General features: G+C 39.4%; 1 protein-coding gene across 4 annotated transcripts; it reads left to right on the forward strand.

The window, feature by feature from the left end:
- The first annotated feature begins 211 nt into the window (after nucleotides 1-211).
- On the forward strand, nucleotides 212-19,622 carry LOC111264173 (calcineurin-binding protein cabin-1). Of its 4 annotated transcripts, none has more exons than XM_022839837.2 (37): nucleotides 212-385; nucleotides 1,064-1,291; nucleotides 1,474-1,583; nucleotides 1,769-1,860; nucleotides 2,098-2,160; nucleotides 2,655-2,781; nucleotides 2,965-3,143; nucleotides 3,387-3,497; nucleotides 3,775-3,872; nucleotides 3,990-4,125; nucleotides 4,319-4,421; nucleotides 4,891-5,201; nucleotides 5,345-5,569; nucleotides 5,855-6,127; nucleotides 6,256-6,465; nucleotides 6,703-7,143; nucleotides 7,361-8,137; nucleotides 8,376-8,525; nucleotides 8,732-8,839; nucleotides 9,243-9,398; nucleotides 9,568-9,683; nucleotides 9,922-10,029; nucleotides 10,364-10,498; nucleotides 10,937-11,032; nucleotides 11,345-11,450; nucleotides 11,691-11,840; nucleotides 12,025-12,154; nucleotides 12,437-12,591; nucleotides 12,841-12,954; nucleotides 13,102-13,257; nucleotides 13,696-13,936; nucleotides 14,424-14,615; nucleotides 14,951-15,043; nucleotides 15,258-15,387; nucleotides 16,153-16,334; nucleotides 17,507-17,673; nucleotides 18,308-19,622. In XM_022839837.2, exons 2-37 carry the CDS (start codon nucleotides 1,170-1,172, stop codon nucleotides 18,887-18,889), a joined length of 6,645 nt encoding a protein of 2,214 aa, XP_022695572.1. In that variant the 5' UTR covers nucleotides 212-385; nucleotides 1,064-1,169; the 3' UTR covers nucleotides 18,890-19,622. The 4 variants fall into 4 exon arrangements, 3 of the variants coding, with proteins under 3 accessions (XP_022695572.1, XP_022695573.1, XP_022695574.1); XM_022839838.2 differs by having other exon boundaries at nucleotides 10,367-10,498; XR_015312587.1 differs by lacking the exon at nucleotides 16,153-16,334 and having other exon boundaries at nucleotides 18,308-18,498.
- The last annotated feature ends 48 nt before the right edge of the window (nucleotides 19,623-19,670 follow it).

Consider the following 19,670-nt stretch of genomic DNA (forward strand, 5'->3'; position numbering starts at 1 on the left):
TTCAATGATAATTTTCATTGAACGTTACAACTTTATTAAATGATAATCCTGGTAAGGTATAAAGACTGGGCCCTCGCACGCTGCCCTCTGAAGGAATTATTCCTTGCCTGAAATCCACTAAGAACAGTTCCGGTCGTCTGCAACAAATTTCCCACAGAACATTCTATTTTGTAAACAATCACTATGAAGTTTCGAACATTGCTCAGCGGCCAGGCAGGCTGATTGCCGCTTTCGCGTTTGAGACTGAAACCCATGTCTAGTACAATGAGTGCAAACGTTTATGAAAAAGTGACACATCGGGTTCCCACGTGCTGGCTTTTATGAAGTCATATCACAGAGGGAATCTGATACCTTTTTCAGATCTTCAACAAGTGATCTCGTGTCTGTGGGTGTGAGATTATAACTTAACGCTGCCTATTCGCTCTCATAAAACCTCTTCGTTACCCTTGTATTATTATTGCAAGTTTCTAGAAGTAATTGGAATTCTCGGCTAGTGCGCTCTCATATAGGCATGTGTGAAAATAAATCAAGTAAACGACAATAAAGGCTCTAAAGTACGATTTTGGAATAAATTGAACGAGACGTCCCATCGTAGCAAAGTGTACAAGGCTTTAACTTTTTTGAGGATGATCTGTTTAATGTCAATGAAAATAAAAATGTGTTTTAGCTTGGAAAAAGTGCCGCCTGGCATACTTGGGTTTCGATAGTGGCGAAAAAATTTTTAATTTTGTTATTTTCTGATGACCGCCCAACATTGGAGACGTATATTCGATAATTAAGCCCACTGCATGAACTTACAGCCGGCGGTGATATTTTTTGAATAATATTAAATAATTATAATTTCTACAGTGATAATACATAATTTGCTATTTACATATACAGAATATTCTGGCATACAATTGTTTGCATGGTTATGAAGTCGCTTGTTATAAAATGTAATAATATTCACTAAATTAACCTTTATGAAACTGCGCGCTGCTTCTGAATTAGTTAATCAAACGGGCAACAAATGATTAGCTGCTCCAACAATGCTCCGTTTTTACTGTCTGGTTCCTCTATATAGCAATAACGTCGAACTCGGCGTTAGCTACTCCTAAGCATTTATGGGTCTGACGGAAGCGCATTAGGAATAGAAAGAACTGCAAGAATAATTAAGCATAAGAATAAATATGCTAAGGTTTGCCGCACTTAATTCGGATGCTAGCACCGATTCCGATGCTGAAGAAGGCGGAGGTCAGCAACAGGTGCAAACCCGTGAAGCACAAGAGGGTCAGGCTGCTGCGCTATACAGGTGAATGATTTTCAGGGTATAGATGATTTGATACAAGAATACGTGGAGCCCAGTAGCAGTGATATGGAATATTCCTAAATGTGCAAAGCTCAAGCATTCAGAATGCTTCATTGGTGCCATTTTATGAAAAAGTAATAACAGCTGAAGCTTAAACACTAACTTCTGCAAAATTCATATTCCAGGGATGCGCTTTCTGAATTGGCTGCAGAACGCACGGCTGATGGCGTCGCAAAACTTCGACAGCTTCTCAGGCTTGACTACGTGAACGAGGAAGACCCCGAAGAATACCAAGGTTTATAATTCACATTTTTATGCTTCTTATGTCTGATTCTGACGTGCGGAAGTAAAATACATGTCATTCATATTTAACTCTAACCTTTTGTTGCTTATATGTCAAGTGCCATTGGCATCGTATACATGTAGAAAGAAAGGGTTAGAAGTATTAGCGACCGCTATCTATTTTTGTTTTGTTTACAGGCATCGGCCCTATGCCAACTTCGCTTCATCTGAAATATTTAGCTTTGAAGAACGCCGGTGAAGCCTACCTTAAGCTCAGTAAACTGCGAAAGGTGAAGCATGGCGTCTTTTTCTTCCTACAATGACGTATCCTACACAGTTCGTGCAAAATAAAAATAAGGCGACAGCCATAATTAACTAACGGAGCTAAACCAGCTATGTTAATTATAATTAAAATACATTTTAATAGGATATGTTTTTGATATAATAGGATATGCAGATAATAATATCTGTATCTAAAGGAGTGTAACTTTTCTTATCAATGTTAATTTGATTGACTTCCTTTTCAGGCGGCAAAATTTTTTGTGAAAGCAATGCTCATCGATGGCCGTGATATACCGACTTGGCTAAAAGTAAAGTTAAATTAAATTTTCAACTTAAATTTTATGGTGACTGTTTACGATTCATTTCGTAGTTACTAATTAGCGTGGATGCTTGTTACTCATACTAGGATTGAAGCAGCCTGCGTTACATTTACCTCTTATATTACCTCTCTAGCTTTAAACCTTTAGCGGAGTCGTTAGATGTAAAAACAAGATTTTTTTCATCTCAATGCAATGTCATTTCAGTAAAAACTACTTAGTCGCTTACTTATTAAAAATATTGTTTAGGTTAATAGAAGGTAACTCGAGTACAAGTTTCCCGTTTTTTAGTGTTTTCTCTAACGTAACACAATATGCTACCGACTGTCTCTATCAGTGGTAGGCTTTCTTTGCCTTTTATTAGTATTATGGTATACGTGTAAGCTGATAATTCCTTTATGTGAACACATCCGGTTTAGTTTCATTAGTCATTACAACTGACCTCCACTTCTGCCAGTAAGTTACATCATGGCTTTTGTTATCAGGTGGGTGACATTGGACTTCAGATGTTGAACCTGCAACTGGCCCGAAATGCTTACGAAATGGCCGTTCAGCTAAAGGAGAATCACTGGCAAGCGGTTGATCGTCTGATCTCTGTCACATATATTATCGGTTAGTTGATAAATTGTTTAATAATTAACCATTTTACTCTTTCCATAAAGTAACTATCAACCAGTTTTTCTTCCAATTACATAAGAACACGGGACTCTTCTTACTCGCGTATACATTTACATGCTGTGGTTCTGGAAAGTGCATTACACTTTTTACCTCTTTTACCTCTATTCGTTTCTTTAGGTGACTATTCACATTGTCTCGAATGGTGCCGTCGAGCGATAGCCGGTGGATCTCGGTCTGCAAGGCCGATCGTTCTTGCCGACCGAATTTTTGAGGAAATTCCTTTTATTATCGAGATGTATCCAGCTGCCTACCGAATTTGGGAGGACGTCCTGCAAACGTGCAACATTTCGCCTGAGGTACGTTCGTTAAGGTTCTTACCGTTAGATAACATATTCTTGCGTATAATTGAACTTTTATTTACCAAAAGATTAGCTTCTGCGAAGTGTGTATGCAGCTTCTATATATATCTATATAGGGTTTTAAACTTAAAAATATCTTGAACAGTAAGTCGACGCCATGTGTCTGGAGCAGCGTGTGAAAAACATTGTCAATAATTTTACTACGTCATTATTCGCAATTACATTGTGAAATTCTTATAGGAATCCGAGGAAATCCTTGAAGAGTGTGAATCCATTCGAGCTGAACGACAGGATTTCCAAAATTGGCTAGATGAACAGGATAGGAGTTCGCCACCGTTAAAATTGAGAAAGGTTAGAGTCAAAGTGCACGATCTGATACAAGACTTGTCGAGTTTGTTGAGTCATGAACATGATTCAGTTTTTGAGTTAGGTCAAACGGCCTGGTTCTAGCAGATGACGCCAAAACCGTTTATTTGTATCTTAATCGCACTTAAGTTATTTTTATTAATAATACGTCTTTTTAAAATGGTTCATCTTAGAATGGAAATACAGAAAGACGACAGCAACCTGTTATTAGAATAATCCTAGAAGCTTTGGTAACTATGAACATATAACTGTGCCTATTTAGGTCATATGCGAACCAACGTGGGCTCAACTTGGTGAAGTCCTTCAAACGCATTACGACAATATTGCTAAATCAGAAAATCCTTGTCACATGGTTGAAAGGTGAGGCATCATGTTCTTTTATTCTTGCCGATAAAGATATGTTAAAAGTTCAGTAATCAATATAACAAAACCGTAGTTTTTTTTTTATAAACATTGACCATACACTGTACTTTTAAGAATTGATTTCGGTCAAGTGGATGCTTCGCGCTCTCTCGTTGAAAAGAAGCGTTACCGCCGGGATTCTTCTTCTTCTGAGGAGGGCGACAATGACGGCGACACCCGCGAAAATGACGACCCCGAGGAAAACAATCAAGTAAGTACTTTTGTTTGACGAGTTTTTCACAATTATCGCTGTCCAACACTTCCGTTTCAAGCGGATCGATTTGAAAGATATCTGAATGCTATTAGAGTTAGCCTTTGCAACATCAAGTAAACTAACACTAATAAAACAATCGTGGAATCTTGTGGCTCACTTTTGCTGCCGCTTGATTACGTTCGTCGTGAAGGATGACGAAGATGGTGCACCGCAGTCTTCTGGATTCGACTACAAACCTATAGATCCCGAGGAAAACAGTGACTCACAAATTAACGATTTATCCGTGCTTATTGGTAAGTATAATTTCGGTTAAATGCTAAAACCGTAAGGGATCTGATCTAGCCAAGGGTAATCTATTAGGACATAAACGGCATCTTATGTCCGATCACACAATTGTGTTCTAGTGTCTGCAATAATTGTTTTAAGAGTGTGAGCCCTTTTTGTAACTAAAGTCCAAAGGCTTTAGTTGGTCCTCAAAATGTGGATATTGGGTTCATCGCATGCCAGCGAACTTCTAGAGGCCATTTAGCCGAAATTATGTTTGACGCATAAAGGAAGAGGGCTCAGCATGCAAGCAAAACGAATCGCTGGTTGAATCTGTTCAATACATTACTGTTCAATACAACATCCATACTTACCATACTCAACAAAGCTAGAATTCTCTAAACTGTGACTTTTCTATAGCGCCGTCAGTAATATTAGCGTTGAATGTTAACAGCAAATTAACTCGTCTTTCTTACATTAACAACCAACTTTTTGCAGGTGATAATACGCCAACAGACTCTTTATTGGATGACCTGGGTATCTCCGTCGAAGATTCACGATCGCAGCGTCGCAAGCGGGTATTTCAAGACTTCATATCGAGCAACAAACGTCGTTCAGCGCGAAACCGTCAAGGTGGAAAGAAGACTGTGGACCTGAATGTCAACTATCGTGATCTGTTGATACCGTTTCTTCCAACGAGTATTTTTGCTGAATGTCCTGTGATTGAAGGAGAGTCTGACGGAGGAACCAGCGAAGAAAATGGCCAATCCAGTAGTAGTAAGCTAACCTTGCGAACACACCCGGAGAAGGTTAGTATGCAAGGTGACAATGAGGCGTTCACTGAAAATAGATTTGTTCTATGTGAGGTCTCCTAGTAACTACAGACGTTTAAGAATTGCGGTGAGAGACTCGCTCTGCTTTTGTAATATGTGCTTATCGAAACCTCTTCTAGATTATGGATCTTCGTGAAAACGAAACTAATGATGTAAAGGCGTTTATCGCCCGCCACAAGGACAGTCCCGCAATTGAAGTTATGCTGGATTACCTAAAGGTGCTTGCTCAGAAGGACGAATTTCGTTGGCCGTCTGAGCTGAAAGGGATCTTTATGGCGCTTTATGAGAGACTGCGACACAACTATCAGAGGCCGGATGATAATGACACCAGTCGGACAGAAGAGGTATAAGTGAATATATATATATATATAATAAAAATAATAAGAAAATAAAAAAATAATGTAAATGAGTGAAAAGAAAAAAAGTTTTGACAGGAAGAAAACAGACACTTGAAAATACGATTAGACGCATCTGCACCAATGCAACTGTTTGCTATAATACCAAATACGACTAATGAGTGGGTTGGTGATGTTAACCGGTAGGAATGGTGAGGATAGTCTTAAAAATTATTTCAACTTGTTTGTATTCTAACAGTTATGAAAAAAAATCCTTTCTACCTCGTTCTGCAGGTGCTAAGCTGGGCCTGGGTCGAGCTGAACGTATGCGAGCTCTTTCTCGAGCGGTACGTTCAAGACAATCTACGAACGGAACAGGTCGCTCTCGATGACCGTTTTCCTATCACTGAATTCATGCAGGCTATAAGCTTTGTGTGTAAGCAAACCCATCGCAGAGTGGCGCTTAGTGATCGCTGGCAAGTTTTCACCGTAAGAGCATTTCATGTCGAAGCTTGCTTTCTTCTGCATTATGGGGAGATAAGTATGGCCCGCCACCGTTTAGAACAGGTGCGTACAGGAATCAATTATGACCGGTCTGTCATCTTATAGGGCAAACACAACACTTATTTAATATCTACGTATGCTCGCAAGATCTGACTTATGCTTTTTCATGCTTGTGCGCCTTCGATGCTAAGGTATGCGTTGTAATGGAACAAGCAAAGCTGTTTGAAATAAGTAACGACAAACAGCGAGAAACGCAGCCTATTCATTGCGTAAGAGTTGTAAACCTCAAGCAGAACAATTTGATTTCGGCAAAGGAGGCCGCGCAACTACTCGACGGAATCGACCGACTTCACCTTCTAGCTGATCTTGAGAATCTTTACGCTTCTCAGCACTACGAGCGGGTACGTTTGAGTTGACAGTATTAGTTTTCTGTATAAGTTTATTAGTGGAATTCATTTTTATTCTTTCTTATTTGTCATTGTTCATATTTAAGAGAAACTAATTGGTAACGGTATAAGAGACAGTTGCGTTTAGTGGCCACGTAGTAAAGGACAACTTTTATTTGTAAAGGAAGAGTATAACCCATTATCAGCGAACCTTCGGAACGAGATGATCATTGCATATTTTTATCTTCACAGGTTGTCGAACTGATTACCGAGTCGCTCAAAGGCAACAGAAGGGCGGTTCATGCAAAGACAAGCGTCCTTCCACGATATCGACAGTTGCTACTTCTTAATTCTGCGCTGAAACAACTTCAGAACGATAAAGATCACATTTACTGGGTGGAATCATGTATTCATGAGTGTCTGAATCAATACGTGAGAGCTCAATCGCAGAGTATGAAAACAGCGTGGTCGGAAACCACCGTTCAACTGATTGATGACATCTATGAAGTTGTTGAGAAGTCGCCGAATGTCCTCGAAGGTTTAAGTGTTGAAAAAATGTCACGTTTTGCACACACTCTCATTAAGATTATCTCACTCCAAATGGACTTGAGGGAGTCTGTCGAGACCATGGCGATTCCAACTGTTCTCAGCTGGAACCTTCTCTACAGAATAGTGAAGCACGAGGAGGACAAAGTAAGACATAGTAGTACAGTAATTATCACCCATTTGCTTTTCGTACATCTCTGTCGGACTGCATGTGATTTTCAAGTGACGTGCCTGTCTATTATATTTGACAGTAACTATCTATGATATCGAAATTAAATATTTATTTGTTAAGGTCTATTCACATTTGCTTGGTAAAAACTTTACCCTGCTTTGTTAATGATGTCTTTCTCTTAATGCATTTCAGGTCGTGATGGAAAAGAGTGCCGATAGCGCTATGCCGTCTTCTTTGCTTATGATGTTTACTGCCCACGAGTACTTAGGAAAACGCAACTGGTGTATGCGCAATGACGGCGCCTTTGTTTTCCTTTGTGTTCGAGTCATGACAGAGGAGATGGTAAATTTCCGAGAAACACTCGGTTGTCATCCATTCGAAGAGGACTTGACCGCCGGACTCGAACAATGTTTCCACTGTCTTTTTGTCCCAGACAAGGACAAAACTAAAAAAAAAGGTCAGGTACAGGATCACAATGTGAAACCGCTCAAGCTGACGTGGGAGCACGCCAAATATGTATTCACGTTTTACAAACCTACTCGTCTGCCCGAGTTCGATTCGTACGCTCAAAGTATATCAGCTGAGGCAGAAAGCCTGTTTCGTCGAATTGCTTCGCTCATACCGGCAGAAAGTAACCCGGCAGCGTGCGCCGATCGTATGGCCATTCATATTGAAAGCTCATCAGCAGGACCCATGCCGTACATGGGTAATGATTGCCCCGATAAAGAACTTATTTCCGAACTGTACTATTTGCTTGGGGATTTCTACTTCAAGAATAGGGACTTTGTTAAGGCTAGCCGCCACTACATGCTGGACAGCTGCATCAACCCGCATCGAATAGACTCATGGGCTGGTATGGCCCTTTCGAGAAGTGCTCAAATCGAACAGCGTCTCAATTCATGTGAACTTAAAGGCGAAGGTCCTCAGCTATTAAAGAGGACCGATGGCGCAGTATTCTGCTTTCAGAAGGTTAGGAACACACCTCTGTTATAGGGCTGTAGCAGTTATATAAAGGGCCACACATATAGCTGAATAGGTCAATACTTTCAATGTTCTATAGAATCTTTTCTATACTCTATTCTACACATTCGATAGTACTTCGCATTAAATCTGATTTTCTTCCAATTTTTTTTGGCTTCCCGCTCGAAAACGTTGGGATCCTCTCGTTGTATGGGCAACGACCTTTCGCCGACTGTTCGGCCTCAAGGCGCTGGAATTAGCACCTGCAAACGCCAGTCTCTGGATTGAATGTGGATCCTGTGCGTACTGGGTTGTGTCTTTTTTGTGCCGTCAAATGAAATTGCGGAAAGCCCTTGAATTGTCGTCTGAAACCGTAGCCGAATACAAGCGAAAGAAGGTAGGTTACGCACACAAAAAACAAAAAGAGTTCAGCGGAACTCTATCAATATTTGTTTCGTATAGGAAATAGCTTACTTAGGATTCTCTTCGACAGTAAAACAGTTATCTGATTATCGAAATCGGCAAAGGAAGTCGTGAGCATATTCGATAGCCCCTATAAATTAAAAAATGTTACATCCACGCTTCTATTTTTATCACTTTCAGGTGGAATATCTCAACATGGCGAAAAAATGCTACACAGAAGCAATCTGCTGTGAGAATGAAGGCAATGGAAACGATGAATTGTGGCTCTGCCATTATATGCTGAGCAAGGTCAGTGAAATAGTTCTCTTTACAATAATTTTTCTAGGTATCGGAACGTAGACCTCGAATTCTGGAAGATCGTCTTAATGTTGTATTTTTACGATTTTCGTGTCGAGTTTTGCTTAGCATCTAGCTAATCATAGATCCTACCTTAATAAATACACAGTGAAGCTTTAGCCACCGACCATTTTGAATATTCGGAAAATCTTGTAAATATAAATAATTTGGTTTAATTTTAAAAAAAATGTGCTTTCTAATGAGCCACTTCTACACGTCCCTCGTTTGTAAGAAATGTTATTGTTATCGAAAATTAAAAAAGAATTCTGAATAATATTTTGAATCATATTTACAAGAGAATGGTGAATCTCATTAGCGATATCACTTTCGTCTCCTTTACTGTTTGATACAATAGATAACGCACAAAATGGGCGAGCCGCTTGAGGTCTATTTGGAACACATTTCACGGGCTGCACAGAACCTCTATGAAATGAAGGCCCGTTACCCTAAAAAGGTCATATATCAGACACCCGCGCATCTATCAATTGAAGCCCTTGAGATGCACTATAAGGTTTGTAGCTAGTAAAAAATGTCTTCAAGTTTTATATAAACAACACGTATATAAATACGAGCTTAACGGAAAGCTTCTTGGATAGTTTTGGGTATCTAGTTTGAAGGTATCTTAACAAAAGTGTTTTGGTAATACTGTAATTATAATTTTGTCCTGATTTGTTTTGCAGGTGCATGCGTTCGCTGCAAAATTCCTCATTAAGAATCAGCACCGGCAAATCTCACCTGCAGAGCTTCAAATTCTTGAGAGCCACCTTCGCGAGGCTAGCGAAGGACATTTCGCAAGGTGAGATGACAAAAAAAAGAATGATTAACGTGGTTCAGTATGTTTATATTAAAATTCTTGCTGATCTGTCCTCTCAATATATTTTAGGCTAACGCTTTTTCAATCCATGTTACGGCTTGCGGTTATTTCAAATTTTGTCAAATTCTTAAGTTAGCCAAATTACAGGATTTCTAATTCATTACGAGAGTTTAGATCTTAAAAGTTGTTCCTGGTTTATGTTATATTTGTATGAAATTAGGCATCGTGAAAGACTGAAGGAAGCATCCGTTGCCTTAGTACTAGACGGTGACGAGAGTGATGCAGGCAGTCGTACGCCGAAACGCGGAGTTGGTCGGCCCCCGAAAAAGTAAGTCTCATAGATTCAATCATTCCATATTGTTGAAAAGACTATCTACACATATATTTTTAAAAAGAGACCCAACTGTTTGTTAGCCAAGTATCTTTCTTTCTAAAAATTATGCAATAAGTTTTATTGATTAGTTGCCTTATGACTTTGAAAGAGTCTTAGTAGAGTGCTCAGCTTCTATTGAAAACATCCTACGAAACTTTTGACTTAGTGAAAACGGCTTTCAAGCAAATGGTATGATTTCCACGAAGTCTTAGTTGGCCTCAACGTTCGGTTTCCACGTGCTGATTGTTTTTTTAATTAAATAAAAACGGATATAAATTACCGGACTCAGTAGGGACCAGAGCAAGGAGAAAAAGGCCGAGGACACAGCAATTCCTCAGGCGGTTCGAAGGAGCTCACGAAAGAGGCTAGCCTCCCAAGAAGAGATTACAACTGTTTTAAATACTCTGAAGGGTAAACCGTCTAGGTAAGGAAGTAAGGCCGCGTTAAAAACGACTTTTGGATTTGCTAAACTCTCACAGTCCAACCCATGGTAGTACTTAAATTATATCCCACTACTTCTCCTAGGAAAATCATTGTTCTGGTATGTTTAATCCATATCAAAAAATATGCGAAGGCCTGCACTGCTTTTGAGCACAACATGTAACAGGTTTCTAATAACATGCTTGTTATATAAATATAGGAAAACAATATTGCCTGTGGAATGCCCTTTTAGTTTTATTTTCTATATATCATATAAGTCTATAAACTTATATGTTGATAACCTGGCCCAAACATCCTTGGTCGATCGAAGTCACTTTGCAATCAAGCATCGCGTACTATGTAATAAAGCTTGATTTTCAGATATTTTTAGAGGTTAAAAGTTAAACCTGGATCATCATAATTGCTTTTATCCTTCAAATAGGAGCAACTTTCAAGAGGAATCGGAAGTCGATGCTGTATCAGCTGTTATGGAAGAACTTCTGACGGCAGTCGAAGCGTCCATCGAAAAAGAGAGAAGGTCTGTAAATAACAAACTCACTAAATACTTATAGTTTTTTTTAGCGTGCGTTGTGATAAAACCATCTGTAAGTTGTTTATCGATTTTACAAAAGGACCAAAATTATTTATCAATGACAAAATTTCATCATGAAAAATAATTTTCGCTGACATAACATTAACAAAAAAAAAGCAGATTATAATTATAATAACGGTTATTGACACGTATAATTTATTACTTTTTATTAATATTTTTGGCATTCTCTATTTTGGGGAATGTAGTGAAAAAACTGCTAATTTGTGTGCCTGACGCCATCTCTCTTACATTACGTAGATACCAGGACATGTCGGAGTACGATTCATTACTTGAGCAACTGTTCAACTACTGCCTAGATGCATTCCGCGAGTGCATATTTCGTTTTTCGGCGCACTTCAAATCGGTGCGTCGGGTTTATTTACTTTTGAAAATGGGAAATGTCATAATCAGCAGATAATTATGTTTTTTCATATGTGAATTCCAAAATTTTGACGACTAGAGAAAACATTTTTAAAAAAGTTTGCAACTAAGCTATTTAGCCTTTTTGTACTATGTTATCATGCCCCAAATGTTATGCTGACAGCCTATCTACATGCATATATGATAATAAATTGTATTTATTTTTAAATAATTTGATTGATAGGTGTATCACATGGCCAACTTATATTTCCGCTATAAACGACATCGGGACCCCGCCCTCGCTTTGGACTTCCTTGTAGCTAAACAGAGTCGGCCTCCTAAATTGTGCACGCAAGGCCTCTTCGCTGAGCGGCGAGCTAGTTGCCTTTTTCAGGTTTATATCCAATGCGTTCTATCACATAAGTTTTTCGTAAAAACCTTATCGCAGACCTGTATTTGTTTTTGAACACTTGCGAAGTTATTGTCTGAAGTACTCTATGTTCGTTAACAATTTTGCTATCACTGAATGAAGACGTTCACTTACTTTAGCTGCCTAGAATTTTTTCGATTGACTATAGGGCGTTTGGCATATTCCTGCCGACGAAATTGATCGTCCTGGGAGCTTTGCAACACACCTTTACAGGGCAGCGCGTCTCACTCAAATAATAGCCGCCAGCCAGCAAGATCACGAAGTTCTCATTCAAGTCGGTAGGTTCCAATCTCGACTTTACATCAAGATAACAAAACAATTTTGTCCAATGACTCTTCTATCTCGATGTCTTTCATAACATCCGAATCCAAAATAACAGTGCATCGATGGTAACCAAGTTTTAGCGAACCTTAGAAGAAGTTTAAAATTTCAACCTTCAAGTTCAAGATATCTTCATCCACTTTGAATCTAGTGAAGTGATAAATGTCTTTCCTAAGGGCCTTCGAATACTGTAAACCGAGTTTTTTTTTTATGCTGCTTTATCTGCTATCCTTCCGTAGCTTTGATGTTGGCAAAAACGCCGGATATGGAAAGAAAGTACATTCGAGACTTTGATAGGTCGCTCGTATCCCGAACGGCATTCAAAGAAGGCGTTCGAATAGTGCAGAGGAGATTCAGCTCATTGATGAACGAGGAGCCTCCACCTCCAGAAAAGGTTTGTCTGAAGGACCTAGACGCTTAGATAACGCTGTATACTAATTAATTTGCTTGGGTAATAATAGAACGATTACGTCAATATGTACTGTTGAATTATCTTCCATATTGTGACGTGTTTTCTCGTATGAAAAGAAAATAAAAGCTGAGTTACTCAAATCAAAGTCGTGTCAAGCCCTTCAGAGGTTTCAATTTTTTGATAAGCATGTTGCATCAGTATAATATCCTTCTGAATATTTACTTTTTTCAGACATTGGTGACGGGCCTGGTAGATATCTACCGAGTATGGCAGCAATGCTCGAAGAGTGGTAGCTACCTTAAGGAAATTGAGGCTGTCTTCAAAGAAAGCTATACTCTGTTTAAGGTATGTAAAAGGCATCTAAACATAGACTCTACATTGACCACTTTCATTGACTTTCAAACAACCGTTGGATATTTCGCTGGTGATATTCTTTCAATATTCGTTTTTACAAATTTCATTTAAGTTTAAATAAATGATTTTTGTTCTCAGCTGGGCGAACTAGATAAAACGCCTTCCGTTGTGGAGCAGGCCGCATCATTCTGCTCAAAATATTTATTGCGAGAGGCACGGAAAGAGAAATTAGCTCAACAAGAGGCTCAGCGGCTGGCTAAGCTTGCCAAAGAGATGGCTGTAAAGGCCGCGCAGGTACGTAGTGATAAACAAAGCATGGAGAGACAAATTCGTACTGCTATTTTGACTTTACGTAGATAAAGAAGACATACGATAAAAGCATATTGTATGTACTCTGTAGGATTTGTTTTTTAAGCAAACCCACCATCGATTTAATGTGTTTGGTTCTAGTGTTATGAGGTTTCGTAGGGAAGCAGCCCGTGTCCGGTGCGCACGCATATATTCGTCTATTCTTTTTTACCTGCGTCTACCTTAATTCTTTAATTCAGTTGGATCGAACATAATATCTGCTACTGTGTGCATAAGTTTAACTTAATCAAAGCATTCAAAATGCAAAAATTAAATCAGTGGAAATCATGATTACGAAACGGGGAAGGTATCTACTAATAAAACTTATCTCTCGCGGTGTCGCTCTAAGATGGCTCGGCTTTCTCTATTGTTTTTCTTTTACAGGAAGCCGCTAAACAGGCGCAAGTCGCAGCGCATGAAGCGCAAATGCAAGCAATGCGTGAACAATTCGAACAGCAACAGGCTCTTATCGAGGAAATGGAAAAAGCAGCTGTTGGTCCGTCTACGACAGTTCCGAGATCTCCCGTGAGGATCAGTGCCAGGGTTGGGCCAAGCCACCCGGAATCGCCTTCACCGCCACCTGAAGGCAGGAAGCCTGAATCTCCGTGTGGACCACCCCCTCACTGTAAGTAAAACATAGTAACACTTAATACATACAATTCATGTGGACCGTAAAACTGATGCTTTTATAATAGATTTAGTTTATGTACATTGCCTGCGAATATAATAAATATAATAGACTTTTCCATGAACAAACATATTAAGTTTTTTATTCAAATTAAGCTTTTTGGCTTTGAAGAATGGTAGTATTAGCGTTATGCTTTACATATATGTAAACACTGTACCTAGATCTGCGTACTTCATTATCGATAAACGCGTCGATCGTTGGAGTAATTTGTCCTGTTGCACTGTCATGTACGTCTTACGGCAAACGAGCAACATAACAGAAAAAATAAATTTTCTTGCCTCTCATAATTTCAAGACTCATCTTTGACTGGTTTTTTGTCTGCGCTAGAATATCTTACAACGCGAATGTTAATTATCTTAAGACCGCATCGTTTGTACAGAAACAACTGATTTAGATCAGTCACAGAAATACGATGATTTTTCAGCAAGCGATTCGTCTCCGACGAAACAGTCACCGCCGAAGACTGGTCTACAGACTATGTCGGGACACCCAATAGGTAGTGTCTTTGAAGGGCGCTCAGCTCTTTCGCCGCCTCGACCTCCGTCTAGCACAGACGTCTTCCCCCCGATGTCGCCGACAGTTGCAAGTTCTATAGGTGTTATGGCTATGCTAAAAGGTGATATCTTTATTATGTGCGATACAGCAACTACAATACATTTACATTTGTTAAGGCTGTTGGATAGTTGTACGATGTAAATTGAATATATTTCCGATTCTCGAAAAACAAATTGAGAAGGTTGATTCCATATCAATATGCCATGGTGCCCCAATCAACGAAATGATAGAGCGGTAGCGTATCTGCCTATTAGGGTTAGGGACATAGATTCGCGTCTTGGATCTATTATCATTCGCCAGGTCTTTAGAGGTAGAGATGTTTACATCTAATTGTAAGACAAACTAAACATGTGCAAATTCAATAATTTAGTTGGTGTCTTGTGTGTTCTATCATAGAATATTCAAAAGAGAAATCCCCTCCAAAAAATCCGTCACGAGTTGAAACCGATAAGTTTGGCCAGACGGAAAAAGCTGCAGAGGCGATGAAAGGTATGTTAGAATGTTCGTAGACTACAACATTTGCTAACTTACATCACAGCTCAAATTTATGTGACGTTGGATTTAAATTTCTTAGGCATGATTATCTAGAGATAAAGCTCTAGTTACTAAGTGACGCCATTACCGGCCAAAGTACATGAAATATCGCAGTTTCTGGGCGCCAAGAGTAACTATATTATCATGTTTTACTACTCAAACTTTTCAGTGGTTGAAAGCAGTCCAAACGTACCAGTCCCTACTGCTAATACAACAACCAAATTACCCACGATACCGCATCTCCTAGAAGGCCTGGCTGCTGACATTCACAAAAAACTGATTGAAAGTTCTCAGCGAAGGTTAGTCAATATGATTTGCCCTATATAGAACTAGTTAGTCTAAAAACTAATTTAGAGAAGTAGTGCATATTGACATAAAATACCTAGATCGTTTTTATATGCTATGTATATCTAGTGGGTTCAGTTTTCACACAATGGCATCAGTGCATTTTTCTATCTGCATTAGCTAAATGGCTTGTTGATACGGAGAGTCAAAAAAGGCATTTTACAGCGCAGTTGTTGAAATGTAATTTATTAGGAATAAATGTTAGCTCTTGAATGATAACGCTTGTTTTCCTGTCACTAGCAAGCAGCTTTACCGTAACTAACCTGTTATGCATTATAGATGCATGGTCCCCGCACATGAGTAGAGATTTAGCGAGCTCAAGAATTCAATACATATATTTATTCTCCAAAGCTTTTCATTATTTTGAATGACTAAGTAAAGCGGGTCGAGGATGATGAATGATAGGAGTAACTAATCAATATTGAGCATAACTGTTGGTTTAATTAAGGGAATATTTTAGGCCAAGCCATCATTACTTTTCGAACTCCATCATCTATAGAATCCTCACCATACTAGGTCGAGATAAGATTCGCATCTGTAGCGGCCACCTGCAAACACTTTCTGGCCTACTTTTAGAAAGAAATTCACATATTGATTTGTTCATCCACCGTATCGTAGACAAGGCAGGCTGTATTTTTTGCGGTATTAAGTAATTATAAAGCAGCGCTACAAAATGACAGTTGTACAGAGTTGACGATGGATTACCAAATTACTTTAAGGAGCCGCAATGAATCGATACCGCCTTTGCAAAAGCGCAGCAATTCCAGGGCTGGTGGCTCCTCAGGTTCAAGCCCTGAGAATGAGCCTAACATCAAGAGAAAAAGAGATCCATCGGAAACAATCGTTGTGCTTTCTTCGGATAGCAGTTCAGAAATACCCTCAAATCATCTTAGCACTTCGGGTAAGATCTCCTAAACTGTGTGCATTTGTTTACCCCAGTCGTATCCCCCTCTTCCCTCATGCTGTGATTTCTCTGTTCTGTTTCTCTCTAAAATTACTCTAACCGAATAAACTTTCTACACACATCAACCAAATCAAACGCGTTCTTTGAAAAAAATTAAGGGTAATAATAAACTAATGGTGGCTGTAGCTCAAACACTTCCATCATACACACAGTTCGACTTCCGAGTTAAATACGGGCAGAATGACGGCTGGCATTTCTTTCTCCATACGTTGTGTTTTCTTCTCCTGTGGAGAAAAAATACATGAAATATTCTAATTATTTAAGTTCGTAGTCGCATGCGGCTTGGATTCGCATGTATAAAAATTGAAGCACTAAGATGGCAACATGCAATAGATATCCTTCAATTTTCTCAAATCTTATTAGAATTGTGTTTGTCTGTTACTAAAATGCATCTATTTTCTTTTTAGTCGTTATAGAACTTTTGAAACTACTATGTTCCTAAAAACGTTAATCACCTAAGAAAGACTTTCAATGCATTCATGTCTTGGTAAACAAGTTTGCCTGTTGGACAATGTGGCATCTGGAGCCAAAAATATCTGTTTATATTTGCATCTTATTTAGATCTATGCTGAGCCCATGCTACTCTATCTTAGCCATACGGTATTTTGATTTCATCTTAGGAAAATTTTAGAAATTTCAACTATAGGAGCTTCTCTTAGATTTGAGCATGACATCAACATTAGTCGTGACCTCGAGTGCGGAATCGCCATTACCACACAGTAAAGAGACATATACGCATATATAAAATTAAATTGATTGTAATTAGCATGTTTGCACACTTTTTTTCTTTTTGCATGTCTATTTCACGTTCGTAGTTCCCCCAAAGGCTTTAGTAGGATTTCCAGAATTCTAGGATAAATGTGAATAACATCAATAGAAAGGTGTCTTGTGCAGAGTAAGGACACTTGTTTGAATGGTGGGCTAAACTTACTGGTGAGGCACGTAGCTCATTTACCTTACTTGGTTGTACGCAGAAATTTATTATCTTGTCCAGTTGACGTCGTGTCGGGAAGATTGTATGCAGTTACGGATGAAGATTGCGTGATTCCATATAAAGTGCAGCAGATTTCAAAGCAAAGTTATGCTAGCTTTGATGATTGCATTTGCAGTGCAAACGATCCCGGAAGCCCAGGCAGAGCTTTCTCTCAACCGTCCAAGTACCAAACAAACTAAATGGTATCCAACGACCGCTGCGATTATTTCTACCACCACGCCAACGCCTAATGGCATCAGTGCGCTCAGAAAAGCAGAGATACATGCTAGAGATTCAAAGGAGGTTAGTTATCTCACCGAAAACCTTAGGTAGTGCTTAGACTAACTGAGTCAATTACTGACCGTATAGTATACCTCATCCTCTAGTACGCAGCATCCTTTTTCAAGTTTCAAACTGTAAGTAATGAAACATCAGCGGAGAACTCTGTGTTTATTCACCGACATTCCTCTTTTGGTATCAAGTAGCATATGTCTGGCCCAGTCCGCGTTCTTACAACTATATTTTTCCGTTGTCAAAAGATTCTCTCAAAACACCTTGTGTATATGGTCTGGTATTCGTTTTTTGTGCAGTTTTTTTTTAACTTTTTAACTTAAATAAACTAACGGGCTTCCATTTATTGTTCCAATGATATTCTGTCCTTGACGAAACGCACTCTGTTAACTGATCCGTTAGTTCATGCAGTCAATGCCCTATCCAATTTTTGTTTCGATCTCGCGTCCGTCTTCTATACACGTTTTCTGAAGTATCTCCCAACTATTTCATTACGTGCTTGGCCCAAAAAAGAAAACTAGTGCGCTAGAATAACTTCGAAATAATTTAGGACTAATAAGAAAGGGAGCGGCTTAACCACATCTAGGGAGAAATTCTTTTAGAAATAACTACTTTTATTGAATAAACTGGTTTATGCAACGCTCAGGTTTTAACTTATCGGGCGGTGGACCCCGAAGTCAAGCGAGTGATGCAGGCTGCAACAGAAAAGACGGTGCCGGGCGGAGCTGTCGTAGCTAGAACAGGTCTGGCAGGCCCGGAGGCGGCGTTAACAAAGACAATAGCAGCCGCTGCGTTTGCTTCAGCTCGTGCAACGACCCTGACTTCAATGGAGACAGCCAGATCGAGGCTGCTAACGTCGACACCAGTGGCCGAAACGGCCCAGGCAGTGCCACTAATATCAACACCAGTACCTACAGGGGATAAAAGCTCGTTTTTCCAAACATCAAATCGAGCAAACTTTGCCGGTAGAGATCGCATCGGCGGTCGAACAGCACCAGTAACTGATGACGAGAGCAATAGCGGGAGTGATTGCGTCGTCATTGAACCGTCTCCATTGCCCCCTTTGGCGCAGCAGCTGCAAAATATCTTGCCGAAGGGTGTCACATTGACGCGGTGCGCGGTAAGCACGAGTAACGCAAATGAGGACTTTGCAAATAGCAGCGGTGGCAGCGGCGGTGGCGGCGGCGGCGGCAGCAGCAATGGTAAAAAAGATCGAAATAGCAGGTAGTAGCCAGTCGTTAGCAGAAACAGAATACGAACAAAACGAATTTTGGTATATGTATCCTTAGCAAAAAAAACAATAGAAATACAATACTAGCATATAAGGAATAACTAGCACTGCCTTATGGGTGCCGGAAAAACGCAAGCGTCAAGCTTAGATATTAATTACTAAATGACATTTCAATATAGGTGAAAGTAGAAGCTTGTAGAAGCTCTAAAGATAAGAGTTCGCTCGAATCGGTCTTATTTTCCTGTACGCAACATCTTAAAAAGTTTCTGGTTTACGTATGAGAGTAAGAATCATTTTGTCACACAAAATGTCGCTTCTAAAAAAGAGATATACATCTATTTACCTAAGCCTTGTTAGGTAAAAAGCTCATTAATTGAACTCTTTTGCAGCAGACATTCTGCTGCAGTTTAAAGTTGCCAAGTCAATATCCCGAAAATAATACTAATGATAATGGCACCTAGCCTTTAATGTAAAATGTCGCATCGTTGAGTATTGAACCTCTTTAGGGGAAAGCGACCACTATTGTGATAGTCGTCCTGAGGAGTTTGTACAAAGGTCAACCGTAATAATAATAATAACATTTCTAATTACGTAATTCGTTAGATTTTTTAGATATGTCCATTTAACCTGTTTGATGCTGGAAGAGAATCCATGAGACTAATGATAATCTGAATGATACGGAGCTGACAGAGTATACCTTGAATAAAGGTACGAAGTGCGTTGCTTCGAATTGTGCGTCTTAATTTCTGCACGTAGTTGTTAAGTATATATTTATAAG

The sequence above is a fragment of the Varroa jacobsoni genome, unplaced genomic scaffold, assembly GCF_002532875.2.
Source record: "Varroa jacobsoni isolate VJ856 unplaced genomic scaffold, vjacob_1.0 scaffold_825, whole genome shotgun sequence".
NCBI lineage: Eukaryota > Metazoa > Arthropoda > Arachnida > Mesostigmata > Varroidae > Varroa > Varroa jacobsoni.